The 22,627-nt window shown below is 45.6% G+C and overlaps 1 protein-coding gene across 1 annotated transcript in view; it reads left to right on the top strand.

The window, feature by feature from the left end:
• TNC (tenascin C) overlaps nt 1-22,627 on the top strand; it is a 68,513-nt gene that overhangs the window by 36,642 nt on the left and 9,244 nt on the right. The window contains 5 exon segments of the mRNA XM_050319755.1: nt 5,447-5,719; nt 7,671-7,940; nt 15,612-15,884; nt 20,333-20,455; nt 21,695-21,838. Coding sequence (XP_050175712.1) covers nt 5,447-5,719; nt 7,671-7,940; nt 15,612-15,884; nt 20,333-20,455; nt 21,695-21,838 — 1,083 coding nt within the window.

The following is a 22,627-nucleotide window of genomic DNA, read 5'->3' as shown; positions in this document are numbered from 1 at the left end:
CATTCGAGGGAGGGCAAAATGTCATTTTATTTTGTTGAAAAGGAAAGACTAAACCTTTCACCCTGCCACTTGCTTGTGTGTCTCCTGTAGCTCTATACAGAGAACACAGCTTTAGAGCCTCGTGGTGTGTGAATACAGGAGTCTGCAGTGGTTTTGGGGTGAAGGTTTGGAGCTGAGCCCACTGCAAAAAATCCCTGGCCTCCAAGCTAACAATTCCTAAAAAATCCAGGTGTATGGGTTGGCTGGAGAACAGAACTCTTCTTTGGAGCTGTGGCTGCAACAGGTACCTCCTTTCTGTTATTAATGAAGATATCACAAAGGCCCCACCCAGCACTAAGATCTGACTCAGAAATCAGCTTTTTTACTCGCTGGGGGGACCTTTGTGGCAGCACATCTTGAGAATGTCCCATCAGATTTCCAGCTAATCTGCAGGGTGAGCACGTCACCCAGCTCTGAGGAAGCCGAGCAGCCAGACTGCAGCTTTGTTCTCCCCTGCTCTGGTTCTGGAGCTCTGCCTGCAGAGCACAATGTGGGTCCTGGAGCAGGGTGGATGGTAATCCATCAGGCATGAGAGGCCTGGGGGAGACAAATGAGTGAACACTAGAGAAACCAAGAGCCAAGCTCGAATTCCTCTGCTGAGGGACCCAGATTGTGCAGGCAACTCTTGATGGATCGTGGATGTGATGTTGCCTTGCCTCTGGAAGTGAGTTTGCACATCCGAGCACGGCTTGGAGAAGCGGCTTTTCCATTCTGCTGAATGTTTGCAGGAAGATTTATGCTGTTTACCACAGGCCCTTGTCTGTGTTGTGCGTCAGTCCCTCTTCCTCTCCTGGCTTCTCTCTGCTCTTAGATTGCACCACTCTCTTTTATACAAACTCAGAGAGACATTAGCAAGAGTGATTAGGTGAAGCAGCTCCATGGGAAACTGCAGTGCTGACCACTGGGAAACTCAATCTGCCAGGAAGGATGATCCATTTACTCAGCTGAGAGTACCTGGGTCCTGATTCCCACATGAGGATTTTAGTGGTAGCTACTGTAGTATTTCTGGTTTCTGATGCTGCAGTGGTCTATTTATGAAATTCAGAGGTGCACAGGCACTGTAAGCCCAGGTTAATTAGTTGAGAGAGGGAAAAGTGGTTTAACAAAGGGGTCTGAAAAGAATGCAAATACCATCATGTGTCACCTGTGTGGTGGTGTGGTGAAAACATGTTTGCCTCCAGGTTGCAGCCTGGTTCCAGTCATGACTGGGGTGATTTAAGGACAGTCCTTACCTAATTCAAGAATATCAATGATACATATGAACATAAATCCCTGTTTGCCTCACAGGCTTCTCTCCTTACTGAGGGTGAGCAGAAAACAATGTTTTTACATCTGTGCTTGCCCTGAGAGTATATTTTCAACATAACATTTCTCCTTTTATTTGAAAACATTGCTAATTGAAAATATATTTCTTTCCGATAAATGTGTGAATTTGGAGACAGATAATGAATCCTGAGTACATATTTGTGCTGAGCTGATTGATGGTGCTGGATGACTTGCTCTGTCTTAATGGAATGCAAGTGGAGCATGAAAGCAAGGAAATCACTGAGGTGTGAAATATGTGGGCTTCCACTAATGAGGAGATAATTCTGCATGTCAAAGAAATCACCTGCCTGTTGCCTTGGGGCTGTGATCACAAACACATTCTCTGTAATTCCACACTCCTCAGATTTTCAGACTCTGACTGTGCTACAGGATAAGTCAGAGATCATTCAGCATGCTGAAGGCCAAGGCTTTTCCATTTCCATTCCTTGGGATCTCTCTAAAGAAATCTCTCTTTTGGCCCTAGTGTTTAACTAAGGATGTGTGACCCCCTCCTCTTTTTTTCCTGCATGTATTAAAACCAATGCCTGGTTTTAATTGGATAGGATGAGCTTTAGCATGGTTCTGCTGTGGCTGATTCCTGGCTTTGGGCGTGTTTGTGATATTTGGCATGAATTCACTCGTGGTTTGTGTCAGGAGCAGTAACTGATGGGCTGCAGTAAAGTCAGAAGGAGTGTTTGAGGCTCAGGGTTCAAATCCTCCCCGATGTAAATTAGCAAAGCTCTTTGGAGGTCATCAAAGAGAACTGATTTACATCAACAGAGGATGTGCCCCTTCTCTGCTGGGAGTGTTTGAGCTCAGCTCTGTGTTCACTGGTTGTTGCTCTGGGCCTGCTGGTTGTTGTGGCTCTGGGAGAACCCTGGTGTGTTTGGTGATGCTGCCCCTGCTCGTGGCCTGGATTCAGTCTCCAAAAAAGGAGAACCCACCTGTTTTCTCTGCTCTTGGAGCTCCTTAATGCAAAGCACCCAAACTGTGCTGAAGCAGATGTAGTTTGGTTTATCTGGGAGTTTATCATCAGGAAATTTCAGCTTGTAATTTACCTGTTTAGCACTTCTAGTCACAACACCTGGAGAATCAATCAATGAACCCTTATTTAATCCTCACAGCCCTGCACCTGGAGGGTTCAGTTATTTAACAACCCTCAGTCCTGATTATCCTGTTCTGCTTTTGGTGCCCCTTGACCTGCCCAGCTCAGAAGCCACTGAATTCTTCATTATCTCAATATAACCCATATGGCTTTCAGCAGCTTCCCCCTGTCCTGGGCAGTCCAGGGTGTGAGGTATTTGGTCAGTTCTTTGTCACTCTAAAAGACCTGACCAGTTTGAACAGAATACAGGAATATTTTTGCTGGGAAATCATCGAGAAGCAGAAATCCCCCATCTCCCAGCTGGCACAAATTCCAGATTAACCTCCATGGAAGCACTCAAGGCCAGCTCTCTTGGTCCCTGGAAGCCATGGCTACTACAGGTATTTTCCATGGATTCATTAGCCATGTTCCTTTGCTGCTTTAATATTCAGACCTTCATTTCCACGTGGCTGTTCCACTGCAGAGATTTTGGGCTTTGTGAGTGATGCATCTCCCCTTAGTTGGTTTGTTCTTCCTTTTGCATGGGATAAATCTCGTATTGTTATGCAAAGAGAGCTTTGAGTGGTGCAGAAAATGCCACATTCAGCTTTTAAGGTGATGTAGCATCAAATCTCTCTTTGAATTGCATGTAGAGAGAGATTTTGATGCATTTGCTCTTGGCAAGGCATGTGAGAATAGCAAGGTGCTGCAGGTGTTTGTCTGGGATGTGGTTCAAGTGCAAGAAAGATTACAAGAAGTTTGCAGCATTGGCATGGAAGTGGTGATGTCAGAGAAAAAAAAAAAAGATTGAAACACATTGGGAGTCACCTTTCTGAAAAATTTTTTGCCACCTCTTGCCCCACTATATGAATTTCAGTGAGGAATTAAGCCTACAGACACAGGGTTGGGTTCAATAATAATCAAAGTATCAGTGTGTAAGTTCAGATCTGGAGACTCATGACTGCATTTGTCCATCTCTCAGTCCCAATCTGCCAACAGGAGGTAAAATATTTACATGGAAACACACAGATTATTTCCCACCAACTACAAGGCCACAACAGCCTCATCTCTCAATGGTTTGCTCTCTCTCTTTTTTTTTAAATAAGAAACGTCATCCCTTGATATTTCTTGTGACACTGGTTGTTTTGTCATCTCTGCTGGGTGCTGTAATTAATGAAGCTTTGGGAGGTCTCTAATTTGCTGCATGATTTCATGTGAGAACCTCTTGGTCCCTGGAGAGCATGAGGGGGTTGTGGTGCTTCAGTCTCAGACGTGCATGAGGAACGAATGGGAGGAAAAGGAAGTCTGCATCTTGGAGGAGAATGAGCATTCTTCAGAGAGATCTGAATTGTTTTAACCTGTGCTGATCACTGCATTACTCACTATAATCAACATCAAGATTTAACCTTACTGTAACTTCTGGTTTTGTTTTCATTTTAAGGAAATGTGTTTGTTTTATTTGCTTCTGTTGCCACCAACAGCTCATTATTTCTGATACAACCAGTTCCTTTTTTTTGTCCTGCTTTCTCTTTTCCAGATAACAGTGATATTTTGACAGGATTCATATTTTACCTCAGTGAATCTCCTTTCTGTTCCTGATAAAGCCTGACAGCTCTGGATTAATGCATTTTTCTTTGTTATTGAACATTGTTGTTATTTCATAAACAGTCTCTTTCCTTCCAGCAGGATGGGAAAAAGCTCATATAAAATTCTTATGTTCCTGAGTCGCAGCAATTTACTGATTTATTAATGAATCTCACTGAATATAATTGTGATACATGACTGCTCAACCTCTGAAAATCCAACCCCAGCTGCCTCTGAGCAGTCAAACAATAATCACTTTGTTTTTACAAGGAGAAAGTTTAGCTGAGTGATGCTGCTGAGCCTAATTTTCATTTATTCCAGAGCTCGTTTAACTCCTGTCATAAAACATGCATAAAGTTGAAGATGAAGTTTACAACTGGCAAATCAGATTCTCTCCCCTTCATGCAGCACCTCTTGAAATTCTTAGTTATGCAAAAGGGGATTATTGAGAGAGACTCTGTTCTTATGACAGTGGTTGAGTCAACAATGCAAATAAATAAGAAATGTGCTGGAAAGTCATTGTAACCCTCAGGTCAATGACAGCTCAGGCAGAAAAAAGCAGGTATTACTCTGTCACTTCCCCATATCACTGCTGATGTTACAGGAATCAGTTGTATTTCCTTTGGAACAAAGGACTTTCTATTCTTGCTGAGAAAATGACCTCAACTTTCAGATTTAACAGCATCAGAGTCAACCCTGATGGTTCCCAACTTCCTTGGCCACTCCTGTGCGTGGCTTCTGGGAATGTTCATTGCTGTGAATGCACATTTCAATTTTAGATCAATAGCAGTGACTCTGAAAATCCAAACTCCTGTGCTTGCAGGAGGGTTTTGTGCACAGAATAATGTGATATAAGGAAGACAAATCCATTCAAAGACATGCAAACATGGAGGCATTTTCCTCCTCTTTACTGTTTTGTATTAGAAATAGTTTGGAAGCATAAAGAGCATCATTCATGTGGACACAATTAAAAGCATAAACATCTGAATCCCAACTGCTCTAAACTCAGTGTCTTCCTACCCTGACAACACAGTTACTTCAGAATGGCAAACACTGAGCTGTTAGTAGTGTAGTAGAGTGGTTATAGTCATACTTGCTTGTCTCATAGGGAGGTGTAATTAATGTTGGCATAACATTGGCAGGTGTGAGATGGTCTATAAACTGCTTTCTGTGAGCAGTCTCTTAGTATTAATGTGGATAATATTTATCATTACAGTTCTTCTCTTATTTTTCTGTTTTGCCACGTCTCTAGAGAGACTTTACTTGTAGTTTTCTCCAGAGAGACTTCACTCACAGTGATCTGGGGCAGCTGAGAATGTGAATGTGTGTGGGGGCATCTCTGTGAAATCCAATAACACCCAACATCATCAAACAGTACGACATCACCCCTGCCCTGTAACCTGAGTAACAGATTGACTCTCTGTCCTTATTCAGAGGAGGAACCTGAGCTTGGAAAGCTGTCAGTCTCAAAGGCTGGCTGGGATGGTTTCCAGCTCACCTGGACAGCCGACGGCGGGCCCTATGAGAGCTTTGTGATTGAGGTGCAGGAGTCTGGGAACCCCGAGGAGAGCCGGAATGTCACAGTCCCGGGGGGACTGCGCTCTGGGAATGTCACAGGCCTCAGGGCCAGCACACCCTATAACATCACACTCCACGGGGTGATCAGAGGCCACAGGACCACCCCCCTTTCTGTTGAGACCACCACAGGTATCTCTTCGAGTCGCTGCTCCAGTCCCACGTTCCTCCCAGACAGGGATGTGAGCCAGAGCTGTTCCAGCTGCTGGCTGGCTTTGCATGGGGGGCACTGAGCTCCCTAAGGCTTGGCTGAACATCTCTGGCGTGGAAATGTCTCAAGGTCAGACTTTCCAGCAAGAGCCTCAGTGCCCTCATGCAGCCCTTCCCCTGTAGGAATGCTTTCCCCCTTCCCAGCTCAGAATGGCTTGTTTTGTTCCCTTTACTCACTTACCTGCTGGTTGGCACTAACACCAAACCCAGCTGGCTGTTGTACATGCTTGGGAAAGCCCAGGTTGCTTGGTAAAATTAGAAAAAACCCTTTCTCTATAGCCCAGATTATCAAAGCCAGGGAGCATGTTTAGTTTTCACCCTGCAGAAGCTTCCTCTGAAATTATGCAGTAGCTTCTGTGTAAATTGAAACTCAGGGGGTGTAGTGTGTGTGTCTGCCTCAAGGGCAAGGACAAACATCTTCTATGTGCTCTCATAAAGGACACAAATTAATTCTTACCAAGAGTGGTATCATATATTGAGTCATCTAAGGTCATTAAACAGTCTGATTGGGCTGAAAAGAATCTCATGCAAGAAGATCAAATTCAGAACTCCCCTGCTATAGAACTGACCTGAAAGAAGGAAGGTCAACATTTTGTTATCAGAAGGTTGCCTGAAGCTCACCAAGAGCCACAAAAATAATTTCCTGTCTGTTCCTGAGAAAGGCAGCAGTTCTAAATGAGAGCTTTGACTGTGAGAGGTAAATATCTACTTCCATTTATCCTCGTGGCTCACTGATCCTTCCTGGTGTTCTGATCATGGGTAATGAACAGAGTATGAATTAATTGGCACTAAAGGATCACCAGTGGCTCTTCCTTCAGATAATTTCTTGTAGACAACATCTGCTGCCTCTGGGCCTCCTTACAGACCTTGGCAACCTCCTGTCACTGTGAGATAGCCAGAGCTGGCTCATGCTTGATTTCCCCAAGCACATATTACCCAGCCCAGAAGGGGATGAAAGTCCATGTAAGAACTAATCAGAATTAAAACATGAGATGCAGCAGAGCTTGATGGTTCCAACAGTGCTTTAGGCAGAAATGTGTCTGGCACCAAGCTCTTGCCTTGGGCTGTGTCCCACTAGCAGTGTTGTGCTTTGAGGGTCCTGAGTGGGAGCTGGTGGCAGATTCCCATGGAAAACAGACCAATGTGGCTGGAAAAACAAGGGAACAGACATCAGAGGTGTCCTGCTTAAATCTGCAGTGTGATCTTGTTCTATTAAACCAGTGAAAACAGCAGAAGATGCCCTGCTGAGGTTTTCCTTTCCCTTTCTGGGTCATGCTCAGTACCAGGCTTTTCAGAGTTTTCCTTTCTAGGGGCTTCCAATTGTCAGAATTTTCTGACCCTTCCTGTAGCTCTACAGGGGTGTCCACAGAGAGGAAGGAACCCCAAGGCAGCTGTTTGGCATTTTATCCCTGTTTTGCATTTTGGCTCCAGCTCCAAAATTACAAACCAGCTTAACCTGAAAGGGGAAGTAGAAGAGCAAACAAAACCCAGGATTTTCCTTTGGATAAAGCAATACCTCCAGTTTTAGCTTCTCCTAAAACTGGGAGGTGACTTTTCCAAATGGATTCAGAGAAGGTTTTTTTTTGCATCCGCTTTCATGCTCAGACTTTAAAGATGTATGGCTGCTCCTGCAGATAAGGGGAGCAGCCATGACTTTAAAGCTTTATTTTCCTTTTTAGTCTTATTTAACAGTTTGTGCTGCTTTCATTTGATTTCTTCCCCCCCCTCCCTTAGTCTGCTTGTAGCAAGCTTTTACTCACACATCCTGTTGTCCAGCTTGGAGTGCTGCCAGCATGGGCAGGGAGGAGCATTTGTGAGCAGCAGGAGGAGGTGCAGGGCTGTCCCTTCTGACCAGTGTTGTTTCCCTCCTCAGGAGAGCACCCCGAAGTCGGTGAGCTCACGGTTTCCGACATTACTCCCGAAAGCTTCAACCTTTCCTGGACAACCAACGGGGCCTTCGACGCCTTTACTATTGAAATTATTGATTCTAACAGGTTGCTGGAGCCCATGGAGTTCAACCTCTCAGGCAATTCAAGGACTGCTCATATCTCAGGGCTTTCTCCCAGCACTGATTTCATTGTCTACCTCTCTGGGATCTCTCGAGGTTTCCGCACACAGGCAATAAGTGCTGCAGCTACAACAGGTACATGAACCTCCCTCGCTGCTAACTCTCGTTTTTTTCTAACTCTTCCTTACAGGTTGTGCCCCTTTTCCCTGCCCTCAGCTACCCCATCAGTCCACTGCCAAACCCTCTACCTCATTGCTTGACACCTCCTAAGGAAGATCAACCTGGGACCTTTTGAAAACTGTGGCTGTTAATCCACCCAAAATCCATCCAGCAAAGTCAGTCAGTCACGCTGTGCTGTGATTTCGGTCACACAATAAGGTTGTTCAAACATTAAGGCTGGGGCAACCTCTGAGGCAGATGAGAAGCAACATGCACTTCCCAGGAACCAAGAGGGAGGTGATTCATTATATTCACCCTTCCACACATGTTTGCATCTGTCACACAGCCCAGAGCAGACACTATTTTTCTCAGATAAGCTGATTTCTACACACAGCTTTTATCCTGATTCTCTAAGTACATGTCAGGCACGTTTCAGTCTGTGCCAGCAGAGTCCTGCAAGGCACATTCACTGCTTGAATTCAACGTCAGCGTTCAGTTTACATTGGATGGGAGATTGAAAAAGTCCATTTGACTTGATGTCAGCGACTGAAATGGGCAGGCATTTAGTTGTTGGCACACTGCACAGCTCAAGGTTTTACAGCTGACAGTTTTTCCAGAGAAGACAGGGAAGTCACACGTTCAGTGTGCTTTAGCCAAGGACAGTATGAGAGACTGGACTGCAGGAACATTCTCACTGTAGGCAGATAAGAGCTCACACTGGGATCATTTAATGTCTGTGCCAAATCTTTGCCTGCTGAACCGATCTTAGGAAAAGTTGCCATAGCAATTTGTCATAGCAATAGATTAATGTGGTTGATGAAAGCAGAATATCACATCTCAGCTATCAGGTAATGCAGTTTGAGTTTCCAGCGTCAGCAGACTGTGAACATCCTCACTGAGTGATGGGTGGCATGTTCAGGGTGACTGCAGGGGTGATGATATGAAAAACATAGAGAAACACGAGGCTAGATGACCTTTGTGACCCGTGGTCATGGGAATTCAAGCTTCTATATGGATTTATTTTGTTGCTTTGGCTTTTAATAATTGCGATACATTTCCATTTGTTTTTCTTCCCGTAGTAGAGGAACCTCTCCTTAGCAAACTCACTGTATCAAATGCTACCTCAGACAGCCTGTCACTCACGTGGGAAGCACAGGACAATGCCTTTGACCATTTTATCCTAGAGGTCAGGAACTCTGACTTCCCTTTGGACTCCCTGGTGCTCACAGTGCCGGGGGCCTCCCGGCGCTATGTGGTGACCAACCTCAAAGCTGCCACTAATTACACTGTCCAGCTCCATGGTGTAATTGATGGGCAAGGTGGTCAGACCTTGACAGCACTGGCAACCACAGGTATTTCACTGTTTCACCTTCCAGGTTTGCTTTTTACTCTCCTTTCTTTCGCTGTCCACTGAACTGCTCTAAAACGTGGCTCCAACTCATCATCGTTCCTTGGGTAAATTGTAGGGAGAGCGCTCTGATATACACTGAGAATGCTCAGAAAAAGAGATCTGAGACAATGGAAGAGGCTGGAAAAGTGCCCCCAGCATTAAGAGAGTGGTAAACCATGACTGGTTTCCTTATATATACACTTCTCTGCAAGTCCTGTGTATATATAATTGACTTGCTCCAGGTGGTTGATGGTTTCCACGGAGCATCTTTGCACTTGATCCTGAATGAAGTTGTTGTTCATCCCACCCTCACTTGCCTTGCTGTGGGTGGGAGGCCTTCATGTCCTTCTCAGCCTGGAGAGGCACCTGCATGCCATTTTTGTTCTTCTTTCTTGAAACCAAATGTCTCCCAAGACATTTGCATCTCTTGTGGGAGTTTCGTGCAGCATGTGAGATGACCAACCAAAACTGCATGGAGTGGTTCTGGTTCTGAGGTTCTTCTCTGCCCAGTATTTTTGTGTGTTCCCAGAAGAGAGCCAGGCTCAAAAAGCGAGATCACCCTTTCTTGATGGTCAGCCCACCACTCTCACTTGCATTGCTACCTTTGAGTCTCTCCGACCTGTCTTGTTCCACTGGATGTCAGAGCTTTTCCCATGGTGATTCCAGGATGGCAGGAGATCACTGAGACTTGCCTGGAGAAATAACTTCAATTGACGTTGCATGTAGCACTCCCTGGAGTCAGGTTGCCATGATTGGAACGTGCCTGAGTGGATGCAAGTGGCATGTGAAGGAATGTGGCCGTGCCAGGATGAGTTTGGGAAGGTTCTGTTTGCCCTCTCTGACCTGCATGTGAGGGCTCCGTGCCTGGTTTCCATGGGTTCTCCACCCAACCCTGTTTGCTTTGTGGATATTCTCTCATCTCCTCTATCTTCAGGAGATATCTATCATCTCCTCTGACACCTTCCCTGTCAGCCATGAAGGCACTGATGGTCACTGGTTGGTAGCATGACATCTGCATGTGTCCTTAATCGGGGCCACTTGCACTCACCTGTTCCTGCAAAACTCCAGGGAAGAAAGTGGACTCTTATTTAAAAATCTTGCCATGAGGGACAGGAGGAAAAGTTGGAACATCTTGCAGCAGTTCATGTTTTAGTTAAGAAGAAGATTTCATTCTTTCCTCATTCTCTCTGTCAGTGGGATGCATCTTTCTGACTTTTCTCCCAGCATGAATCACTTAAATAGTTGTTTTTTCTGTGTCTCACTGGCTGCATTTCCCAAGGTGTTCTTGGTTTGTGCTCAATTGGCAAGAGAAAAAACAGTAACTCAGCCCAGAGAGCAGCCACAGGATTCTCTGACCATCTGACCACTGGGTCATGTTTGTGCTCTCTCTGTGCTTTAATGAATCTTTAATGATTTCATGCTTCAAAACAGAATGGGTAAGGAGCTCTCCCCCTCCTGGAGGACAAGTTCTTCCCCTGGCAGGGGAGAGATGTGATTCTGAACTTTCCTCCAGCAGCAAAGCCTTTGCTTCTTAAGGAAGTGATCACTGAAGAGTCAGAAAGGAGAGCAACAGCAGGGCTGGGGGGTTTATTGTTCAGTCTGTAAGATATTCCCTGATTGTGCCTGATCAGAGGATGAGGAACACCTTATCTGTCGAGTCCAGGGAGGTTTTGGTCTGAGATTAGTGCTGAGATAATCACTGTTAGGACTGGAATCCCTCCTAAACTTCAGGGTCCAAAAATAGATGTATCTACAACTCCAGGCAACAGAAACACTAAACAGAAGCTGAACTGGGATTTCAAGGATTCCTGCCTGAAATCTACTTTATCTGTTTTGGAATTGCTGTGGGTTTGTATTCCCATCAAATCCCCAGTGTGGAATTCCTGTAATTCGTAAGGTTTTACCACAGAGCTGTACTCTGTTGGCACTTCTGTAAATCAAGCCCACATTTCATTAGGCAAATTGGGTTTATTTAAGAAAATTGAATGAAAATGTAATTTTAAAGCCAGCACTAATTTCAGTGGCTGCCTTCCAAAACCTGACAAAGCAGCCCTTGCTTGTTTTGCCACTGCAAAACAAGGCTAAACCACGCTGAGCATCTCCAAACCTCCCGTGCTAATCCCCCCAGCCCCTCCCAGAGTAACTGCCTCTTCACCTGTGTTCCTTTCTCCCTCAGAGGCTGAGCCACAGCTGGGCACCCTCACCCTCACAAACGTTACCCCTGACAGCTTCAACCTCTCCTGGACCACCAGAGATGGGCCCTTTGCCAAGTTTGTCATTCACATTAGAGATTCCCAGGCGGCTCAGGAGCCCCAGGAGCTCACGGTGTCGGGGGGCACCCGCAGCGCCCACATCTCAGGCCTCCTAGATTACACTGCCTATGACATTAACATTAAAGGCACCACCAGGGCAGGTGTTCACACAGAGCCCCTCACTGCTTTTGTCGTGACAGGTACCTGCCTAAAGCTTTGGAGTCTATTTGTTAGCTCAAGGATGTGAATGTTCCACTACGGATAACGAGAAGGGCTCTACAGTGCTGAATATCCCGTCCAGTTTCTTTGCAAACTTGGTGCAAGGAGGGGTCAGACCAGGCATGTTGACCTTAAAAAAATCCTAGGAGCGGTACTAGGATAAAGTGAGCTTAAACGTCAGAGTGGATGGGGCTTGGAGTAACAGAACAAAATGTTTTAGGTGGGATATTAGGAAGAAAATCTTCCCTGTGAGGGTGGGGAGGCCCTGGCACAGGTTGCCCAGAGAAGCTGTGGCTGCCCCTGGATCCCTGGAAGTGTCCAAGGCCAGGTTGGATGGGGCTTGGAGTAACCTGGGCTAGTGGAAGGTGTCCCTGCCCATGGCAGGGGGTGGAACTGGGTGATCTTTAAGGTCCCTTCCAACCCAAGCCATTCTATGTTTCTGTGATTAAGACCCCTCTGGAGTCTTTCTCACATCTCTAATAACTTTTTTGAACTCCTGAGGTTTGAGGGGACAAATCTGCCTGACGCTCTGCAGTTGCATCTGAAGGATCCAGAAAGACTGGATTTTAGAAGACCTCCCATCCTTTGGTGTCCCCTCAGCACATCCCTTATGTCTGAGTATTCTTGCCCAGATTTTGACTGGGATCAGCCTCCTAAATGATTGAATAAATGCCACAGAGTTCACCTTCTATGAATCACGTGGCCAGTACGTGCTACTGGAAAAGAATCATAGAAACATAGACTGGTTTGGAAATTGGGATTGGGAGAGGAGGCTTCCCACAGTGAGGGAAACATGTGACACCCTCCTCAGCAGGAGGATGTGCCAGTGGTTCACATAAACCTGCTGGTTCAGAGTGTTGGTGTCACTCAACACCCACCCCAGAAAATAATTCCAGCAGTTTGGGCTCAGTGTTTGTTCACCCACCCTCCCAGAGACAAACCCAAACTGTGAGTCTTTGTGGATTGCTCGATTGTAAGTGATTAAGACGCAAAAATGTCTCAAAACTGAGTGAATTCAAGCTGAATCTCTGACACCCAAATCTGTAAACACTAAAACATGAGGAGTTCCAAATTATAACACTTTAGGAGGGAATTTTTATGCCTAATTCCAACAGCATCAGTTTCAGTGGTTGTGAAAGGTGAACACCAAACCCAAGCCTTTTCAGGATAAGGTTCTGTGTTTAACTAACTCATATTTTATTAAGTGAAGGGAATTTGAGTGGCTGGAAGATGGGATGAGTCAGGTCCTGAGCCAACAGAGCAGATTTGACAAACAGTGTAGAGAAACAAAAGCAATGCCTGGGCTCCAGGATCAAGGCCAGGGCTTAGCAGAGTGAGTTGATCTTCCTATTTGACTTGTCAGATTTTGAGTGAGAAAAATACACTGAGAATCTTGTGAAATTTCAGCCTTTTTTTCTCCCCCAAGTCTTGATGGATAAGATTCAAAGAGTTGATACCTTTGACAAAAGTCATGCTGATGTGAAAATTAAAAAAAACCCTCACTGGAATTTCTCTAAGTTGTCAACATGCCCCACTAGCTTTGACCCTGACTGATTAATGTCTTGCTTCTGGCACCTCTGACCCCTCCACCACTGAAAATTAAAGCTGGGGGTATTCATGTGAAAGTAGAGAGATAAAGAATCAAAAATATAGGAGTTGTGATTGCCAGAGTTGAGGCTTGTCCCTACAGCACTGATGGTGGAGACAAGTGGAAGGCAATGAAAGCTTTTGTACAGCATTTCTAAAGCAGTTCAGGTTGTAACTGTTTCCCAGTGCATGTGTAACAGGAGAAATGGGCTTGGAAGGAATTTCAATGGAGCTTGAGTTGAGGTGCTGAGACACACCCTTGATGAATATTAAAAATCAAGCATCTAAGTGGAGACTCCATTGAAAATCCTCATCCTGTGGTCCTGGCTCTGCACTTCTATTAAACCCACGCTTTGGGGGAAAATGTGGTTGTTGTTTGGTGGAACCTGTGACACTTTCTAATTCACAATATTTTTCACTTCTTTTTTTTTTTTTTTTTTTCTTTTGTGTGTGTGTATGTGTGTGTTTTTGCACCTTCCCTTCTTTCAGAGGCCATGCCCCCACTGGAAAACCTCACTGTGTCTGACATTAACCCCTACGGGTTCACAGTGTCGTGGATGGCATCGGAGAATGCCTTTGACAACTTTCTAGTGGTCGTGGTGGACTCTGGCAAGCTGCTGGACCCCCAGGAGTTCCTCCTCTCGGGAGCCCAGCGCCAACTGAAGCTTAAAGGCCTCATAACTGGCATTGGCTATGAGGTTGTGCTTTATGGTTTTGCCAAGGGGCACCAAACAAAGCCCCTGAGCGCTCTGGCTGTCACAGGTATTTTAACGTGAACAAACTGCTCCCTTCCGACCTCTCTTGCTTCCCTTCTCCCACGGGAGGTGTTTCACGCCATCCATTTGCAAAGCAAGCCTTGGCTTTTGCATCCTTCTCTGCATCGGGGCTCCACGTAACTCCTCGGGACTGGCAGGTTCACCGGGGAAATTCTGGTCCTCTTGACTTGTTTTCCTTGTGAAGGGATCCTGTAGAGGAGCATGTTGGGGCCTGAGGGGGGAAAAGTGTCTGGTCTTGCAGGTCCTTCTAACCAAAGTCTTTGAAGAAGAATGGCTGCATGTCTCGTTAACAAGAATGGGAGCTCCTCTTGTTGGCAGCTGCTGGGCACATCAGCATTCTCCAACAACGTCAGCATTCTCCAACCTGCCAACCAGCAGGACCTTCAGGAAGTCATGGACCTCTTGCCATGACCTCCTTCCTTTCCCTCTCTGTGTGGGCTCCACCCACAGCCTGTCGAGTGTGATCGTTGCAACTCACAAAGCTGGCCTCCCTCTCCACACAACAGCTCATTTCCAGCCACATCAGAGCTGCTGCTTTCCAGCAGCACTTGAGCTTCCTTGGAAAATCACTGCAGATCCTCTGGCCCCACAACCATCAGTTCTCATCTGCATGTGCAGCAGTAAAGCTGGGGGTTATCTGGCTGGTGGTCTGGGAGAAAATAAAGAGGAATGTCTCCCTGTGGAAGGAGGAATTGCAGTGGAGATGCTGTAAGGCAGTAGCAGCTCCAGCAGCATTTCTCTGGGTAATGAGGCCTGACCACACTGAGTTAAAGATGTTTTGCAGGTGATTAATATCTTACAGCTCCTGGGATCCTTTTGAATGGGTTCCTTCACTGAGGCCAGTAGGTTTAGATTGAAGTGTGCTGTGTGAGGGACGTGGATTGTCATGATTCCCCTTTACTGCTGCAGCAGTTGTTTAACAGCAAAGGACTCATCTGACCAGAAGCATCACAGATGCCAGAAGTGCATGAAATAAGGGGTTTGCATGGAGAAAAAGACTCTATCCAGTGGCTTCTGTGTTGTTCTAACAGAGAGAGGCCTGACAGTGTTCCAGGCATGCCTGCAGTTCTATAACAAGCCTGTTTTTATTGTACATGAAGGTGTCACGTAGGTAGGGAGGGGAAAATGCACCATTAGCATGTGTAACTTTGCATGTTGGAGACAGGGGTTGTCTATCCCTGCAGTGGATTTGCTGTTCAAGAGTGAAAGCTGGAATGGGCCTGCACACACTCACATTTATCCCCTTTGGTATGTTTATAACACTAATAATATTTTTATTTTTTTTCATTAGCTGACGGATTTTTCCCTTGTTTGAACTGTGGTTGGATTTTTGCAGTGTGCTATAGCCAGACCTCGGGCAGGTCTCTGATCAGCTCATTAAACCCCCATTTCTTCTCCCTGCTGCTGTCTTCTCCTTTTTTAGAAGCAGAACCCGAGGTCGACAACCTGCTGGTTTCGGATGCCACTCCAGATGGATTCCGCCTCTCCTGGACTGCAGATGACGGGGTTTTCAACAGTTTTGTTCTAAAAATCAGGGATACCAGAAGGAAATCTGACCCTCTGGAGCTGATAATCCCAGGCCATGAGCGCACCCAGGACATAACAGGGCTCAAGGAGGGTACTGAGTATGAGATTGAGCTCTATGGACTTAGCAGTGGACAACGTTCCCAGCCTGTAAATGCAGTAGCAACCACAGGTATTGTCTTTGCAGTAGGAAAAGTGTAACCCGTTGATTCCTGTTCTTTTCAGCACCTCTCATGTTCACAGCCAGCTCTTGCTGTTCCTGAAGTGTTTGAACTGTCTCCTGCATGTCCCTTATCCACTGGTTCAGTGTGGTTGTTTATAATCAGTCTCAGATTTTGCAGCTTCATCACTGTCTATTTAATATGGTTTAATTGAGTTACTTTCATGATCTGGAATTAGGCAGCAGAGTCTGGCAATTAAAGCACTGTCTTTGAGGGCCAAGAAATATTGTCTCTGCATCAGCCTTTTTCAGGGATTTCCTGTGGCTAATTACATCTCAGCACTGCACAACAATTTACCTCCCTAGAAAAGAATTACAACAAAATGAATTTACCAGAGCCACTGAGAAGTTTTATTTATGCCTTGATCAGCAAAAGCCTAAGCACCATTAACTTAGACTGATCTTACCAGGAGCAACACGTGCTCAATAACTCAAATTAACTTGAGTTCCCTGCAATATCAAAGCTGTGATTTAGGTTCATAATTGAAACATTTCATTTTGGCATGTTTGAATGAAGTGCTTCTTTTTTTTTTCCCCCACCAAAATCATGGTTTCATTTTGAAACATATTTAAACCTAAAGCAAATGAATCCATGTCCCGTGAGGCAAATTCACTCTTTAAAAATTTCTGAGAAAGTGGTTATTTCAAATCAACTTCATTCCAGGAGGAGGGGAACAGGGAGGGGAGAAGTCTCTGAGGGGAGACCCCATCAGGGTCTGCAACTTCCTCATCAGGGGCAGCTCCGATCTCTGCTCTGTGTGAGCAGGGACAGCACCCAGGGAATGGCTGGAGCTGTGTCAGGGCAGGCTCAGGGTGGATCTCAGGGAAAGGTTCTTCCCCCAGAGGGTGGTTGGCACTGAACAGGCTCCCCAGGGCAGTGGGCACAGCCCCAAGGCTGCCAGAGCTCCAGGAGGGTTTGGACAACACTCTGAGGGACAGGGTGGGATTGTTGGGGTGTCTGTGCAGGGCCAGGAGCTGGACTGGATGGTCCTTGTGGGTCCCTTCCAGCTCAGGATGTGGCTCTAAGTTCAGTGTGTGAGGAAGCCAACAGAAATCGCTAAAAGAGGTGTTTTCCCAGCTGTCCCAGAACTCCAGGCAGCACCCAGAGCAAGGGCAGCAACAGCTCAGTATTGAACAGCCTTTCCTGAAATAGCCTCCTGCTTCCCCCTGATGTCTGTGGGGCCAGCTGGGAGCAGCTCCACTGACAGCCATCACATCCCTTGGATAAACAGCCAGGGCACACATTCCCTCACCCAGACATTTACAGGAAGCAGAACATGCATCCATCACAAACCTCTGCTCTCTGGGCTCCTGCAGCGGGACTCCTAATGGAGAGGGGTGTTTAAAGTCCACTGCACTTGGGAGCAGCATGTCCCCATTTTCCCTGACTTCCAGGATATTTATGGTAAACCACCAAGAGTTATCATTTTCCCCATGACTACATTCTTATTCACTTCTTTCAGGGAGATTTATGTCACCTCCTGAAGCCAACAGCCCAAAAGATGTTTGTCAGCTGGAAACAGCCCGTGGATAATTGACAATAGAGCTGGAGCCACAAAAATCCAGCTAAATAATTGAGACTGCAGGTTACACCACATTTGGGTGGTTGGGCTGCCAAGGCATCTAACTAATTTCTTTTTTAGGAGTTGATTACTGCACAAACATATGTGTATTTATAGCATTTCCAGTGTGGTTGCAGAGAAATATTTCCATCCCTGAAGGGGTAATTCAGGCAGGCTTATATTCAGCCATGCTTGATTCTGGCCTTTGTACAAGTGAGCAAGGAATAAATCAGCTAGAAAATCTTCAGCTTTAGTAGAGGAGATAGTAAAATAACCTTTTTCTATGTCTCTTGTGTTGGTCCTGCAGCTGGTACCTTGCTTGGAGGCTGAGGTGATCTCCCTTCCTCCCATCACACCAGGAATGTGCTGGGAAACCACTGGGCATGGGAGTTGACAATAAATGTCTTCCCACACCCATCACAGGGAGTTCTCCCTCCATAATTGACTCGTATGTACAAGGGAACAGCAACAGTTTTCCTTGGCATTTTCCCTTCATCAATCCTGCTGTGATGTAAAACATTATAAAATCCCTGTAGTGCAGGGCAGCACCACACAGATCTGCAGGTCTGCCCGAGGTGGCACAGGGGACTTTGTCCACTGCTGCTCCCAGTTGGTGTCTTTGAGAAATTCCTCTGTAAAATGTCAGTTAAAGTGCCTTTCAGCCCCTGCCCTGGGACCACAGCACAGCTGTGGGCCACTTCATATCCTCTGTAGGAATTATGGGTTTTGTGCTGCTGCTTTCCTCTTCTCCTAATGATGTTTTGCCACCCTGTGACAGCATTTTTCATCTGAGATGATCTCAGAACACTCCACATGCTCTTTATACGTGATAAATGCAACCTGCTGCTTCCTCTGCTGCTTAGGAGAAGAAAGCCAATGAACAACAAACTCTGGTTTGTTGGGAATGAAAGAACAATTAACAAAACCCATCCCTAACGAATGACAGCAGTGGGGGGCTTTAACTGCCTCACAGGAAGGTTCTGTCTCTGATATAGCTCTTGGAGAATGATGCTGGAGGATAAAGTTCATTAATTACCTGCACCTGCCCAACAGATGAGCTGAGGTTCTCTATGAGTGACAAGCCAGAAGCACATTTTCTCTGCCTGCTTAATTTTGGCTTTCAGGTAGCTCAAGAAGATGATTTTCTTTGCTTCTTTTTAATTCCCCTGTGCTCAAAGGTACTACTCTCTTACATCTCTGGGACTCATTCCAAGACTGATGCTCTGTTGGTCCATTAATGGACTTTTTTTTGCCAGGTTCTCTCCCAGGAAAATTGCTGCTGTTGGGATACCTGGGATTGTGGAAAACTCAGATAGTCAGAGCTCTTCTTACCACTGTTTGTTCTGCACCTGGTACAGAAAACAGGCATGAGCTCCATGGAATTGGGCCCAGCAGAGTCCAAGTGGGATGGATTGGTTATTGTATTTCCTGGGAAAGGCTGGAATTCCCCACGTGTGTGAAAACAAGTGCTGGTCCATCTCTTTGGTCTCCAAAGAGCACTTTTCTTCAGCCACTCAGGGCACCTCTAATGTGAAGCAAAATCAATTTGATTTTCACTTCTCTCTCTTGGCCATTTTTCCATTTGTGCTTTTATCTTTCCTTCAGACTGCCCTTAAAACAGGAACACCTGTAGCCCTTCCAAACCCCACCTTGCTTTGTTTTCTTTAATTCTTTTCTTTCCTTGGCTTTTCCACGTGAGCAAACCCCACAAACACATCATCTCTGGTGAGCTCCAGAGGAATAATTTACATTTCTCTGGAGGGCTCAGTTGTTTTTCTTTCCTTGCCTTCCAGTTGATTTAGTGCAAGGCTGCTGGAGCTTTGGGGACACATGGAACAAACAGCCCTCTGACTTTATTCCCTCAGACACGTTCTTTCCAAGCTATTTCAAGCACAGTCCCTTTTTTTTTCCCTCCTCTTGCCCTGCTTCCCTGCCCTCAGCCTGTCTCCACTCCTCTTAATGTGGTTGATGCTTGGTATCCCTCCTCTTTGTGCTGCTCTGTGTATGCTATTTACGTTTTTTTAACACACCAGAGCTGTTTTGGTTACAACCAAAAAAGCTGGAAAGTTTGGAAGTGTAATGTAAACCTTGGAGTGCCAGGTCCTTCCACCAGGTCCTTCCAGAAGCCCTTTCCATTCATGTTTTAGAGGAGCTTAATTAAGCCTCAAACTGGAATATTTCAGATGTGTGTTGCTTTCATCTTAAGTTTGGGCCATTTTGGTAAAATTTCAACTCATGTGCTCAGAGACAGATTCCTGAAGAATCCAGAAGAAACTCTTGCTGTTCTAGTTTGAAGCCAGCAGAAGTTACAGGCAGTGCCTGGAGGAGCCTTGGTGGACTCCCAGCCTGAGTCCAGGTCTACTTTAGGATCCTGTAGCAGAAACTTTGCTCCCAGGAGGAGAGATCTGTCCACTGCCAAGGGCTGGTGTTGCTGTGTGTCACTCTGGGGTTCAATGGAAGGTCTAAAAATAATCCAAGTGAAACTGAGGTAGAAAAAGCACTAAATGCAGTGTTTCCTGGGTAATAGAAGGGCGTTTCTGTAAATGTTCCTCTGTGCTTTTCTGTAATATCTCTGTTACTTTTAAGTAGCTACACGTTGTATTTTTAAGTTATGTCCTACTGTAATGGTCCTGAAAACAGGAGAATTTAGAACCAAACAAGTTGTTGCTGTGATAAAACCATGAACAGTTTGGTTGCATTTGTGTTGTTTAGGACAGATCTTTGATAACCACCAGCCCTTGGGGTAGAGGGATACGACAAATCAGTATTCCAGCACTCAGGAGTGATAAACAAACCATTTACCTTCTCTTTTCTGTGTGGTGTGTTCTCCTCTGGCAGTCGTGGGGTCTCCCAAGGGAATTTCTTTCTCTGACATCACGGAAAACGCTGCCACAGTCAGCTGGACACCCCCCCGCTCCCGCGTGGACAACTTCAGGATCTCCTTCGTCCCCGTCACGGGAGGTGAGCGACTCTGAGGAGGGGCAGGGAGGCAAGAGGGGGAACAAAAAGGGTGTGCTGTGCTGACATCCCCCTCTCAGTGCACATCCCAAATGATTTTACACAATCAACTATTTTTCCTGCACACCAGGAGGGTGGGTGTGGAACCAACAGTGCCCACATCCCATGGACAAGAGTGGTGAGGGAGCTCAGGGGGAGATGCTGGAATGGTTGCACTCCTAACATGTCTCTGTCTGAGCCTCCTCCTGCTTCCAAGCTGTCTCATTATTTTGTAGGCACTTTATGAGCTGAGCATATTGGAAAAGATGGCCCTTGGAAATAATAATCATAATCCATGGTTATAAGAGTTTTCCAGTGCAGTGATTTTACTTAGAACCCCCCAGGGTTGTCTCATTCCACCCATTATAGCTCTGGTTTAGTGTTCAACTTTAAAAACTCCCTGAACTTAAACCGATTTTTAGCATAATTTAGGGACATCTCTAAAGGGAAACAGCTAAAGAACAAACACTGAAGATGTCAGGAACAAAAAAGTCATGCTGTTGACAGAGACAATTAAAGATTTATGCCTTCAGGCAACATGAACTGTAAGCACATGTGTAATTTTAAATATATAGCGGTTCCACAGAAGAAAAGGAATCCACAGTCATAGAGTTAGGCACTTGTCTAAGTGCTTCCCTGGAATAAACCCAGAATTTGAAATAAATATGTGTCCTAAGTCTTCACCACACATGCAGCACCTCTTAAAATAATATAGGATATATCCTTATTCCAAATGCCTTGGGTAAAGGAGGACTGTCCAGCCCTTACCAGAAACAAAGCAGGTCTAAGCTTCAAGTCCTGTCCTTGCAGGTGTTTGAACTTCCATGTGGAGAGTGCTGTGTTTTTTTCTTATACCTTGTTCTTGAAATTAGATTTTTCTGAACAGAAATCCTGAAATCACAAACTGGTTTGGGCCGGAAGGGACCTTAAAGCTCATTCAACCCCCCTGCCATGGGCAGAGACACCTTCCACTAGAGATGTTGCTTTTTTTTCTTACTGAACACAGACCAATTTCTTAGATTTGGGTGTTATTGCATCGGTATGTTGCCCTGAGGCTGCTCTTTGACATCAGTGATCGTAACTAACTGGGAAAAGTCTCCTCTTCCTGTACAATGTCACGATGTCTTTACCTAGAAACACATCCTTTCAAGCTTTTACTGGAGTGTTGTGTCACTAATCCCTTGGCATTTGGCCTCTTCCCAGGGACTCCAAATGTTGTTACGGTCGATGGAACCAAGACAAGGACCAAGCTGGTGAAGTTGGTCCCGGGTGTAGATTACAACGTCAGCATCATCTCTGTGAAGGGCTTTGAGGAAAGTGAGCCCATCTCTGGCATCCTGAAAACAGGTAATCCAGAAGGAGGAAATGTCTCACCTGCAGACCCACTGAGATCCCATTTTTGCTGTCCACACAAACCCTGAGAAGCTTTTTGCCCGCTCCTTCTTGGTGCCTTTGCATTTTAGATGAGCGTAGAACTTGTAAATTTGATCAGGCTTCCACTTCCTAAGTGCTAAACCAACTTGTTTGAATACAATTCATGTATTTACAGTCCTAATTCAGCAGGAAAAAAAAAAAATGAAACAGAAGTTTAATTAATGGCATTTTTGAGATGAGGGAGCAATGATGAGACCAGTTTCTGTTGTGGAGTCAAACTCCACATCTCCCATGTTCCAACCTGTTTTAAACATAAAAACATTCTCTCTCCTGTTTTTTCTTCAGTGGAGCTTTAAATACCCCTGCAGGAAATGAGGTTCCACTCTTCTCCCTGCACCCTCATTCTTCATTTTTGGGGATTTAACAGGCATCCAGAGAACTGGGGCAAGGAGCAAGATTATGAGTATCAGATAATAACAGGAGATTTATAGCCCTTTGCAGGTGTACTGGAGGCAGAGATCCATCCTAATTCAGAGAGACCATAAACCCACATGAAAAATAGAGTCCTACAAAGACTCAAGGCAGGACATGGAGGGATTTTGGGTGGTTGGCTGGCTGTGGGATTGATTTATTTCAAACTTGCAGGGCAAGCTGCTGGAAGGTCACAGTGGCCATCAGTTGCTGTCACTTTAGTTATTTTTCCCAGCTCTGTCTCCTGAGTTTGCTCCAAAAACAGCCCAGATTTGAGAGTGTGGAGAGAAA

The sequence above is a fragment of the Myiozetetes cayanensis genome, unplaced genomic scaffold (assembly GCF_022539395.1).
Source record: "Myiozetetes cayanensis isolate MyiCay16 unplaced genomic scaffold, myiCay2020 scf23, whole genome shotgun sequence".
Classification (NCBI taxonomy): Eukaryota; Metazoa; Chordata; class Aves; order Passeriformes; family Tyrannidae; genus Myiozetetes; species Myiozetetes cayanensis.
This window is presented reverse-complemented; position numbering and strand designations above follow the sequence as displayed.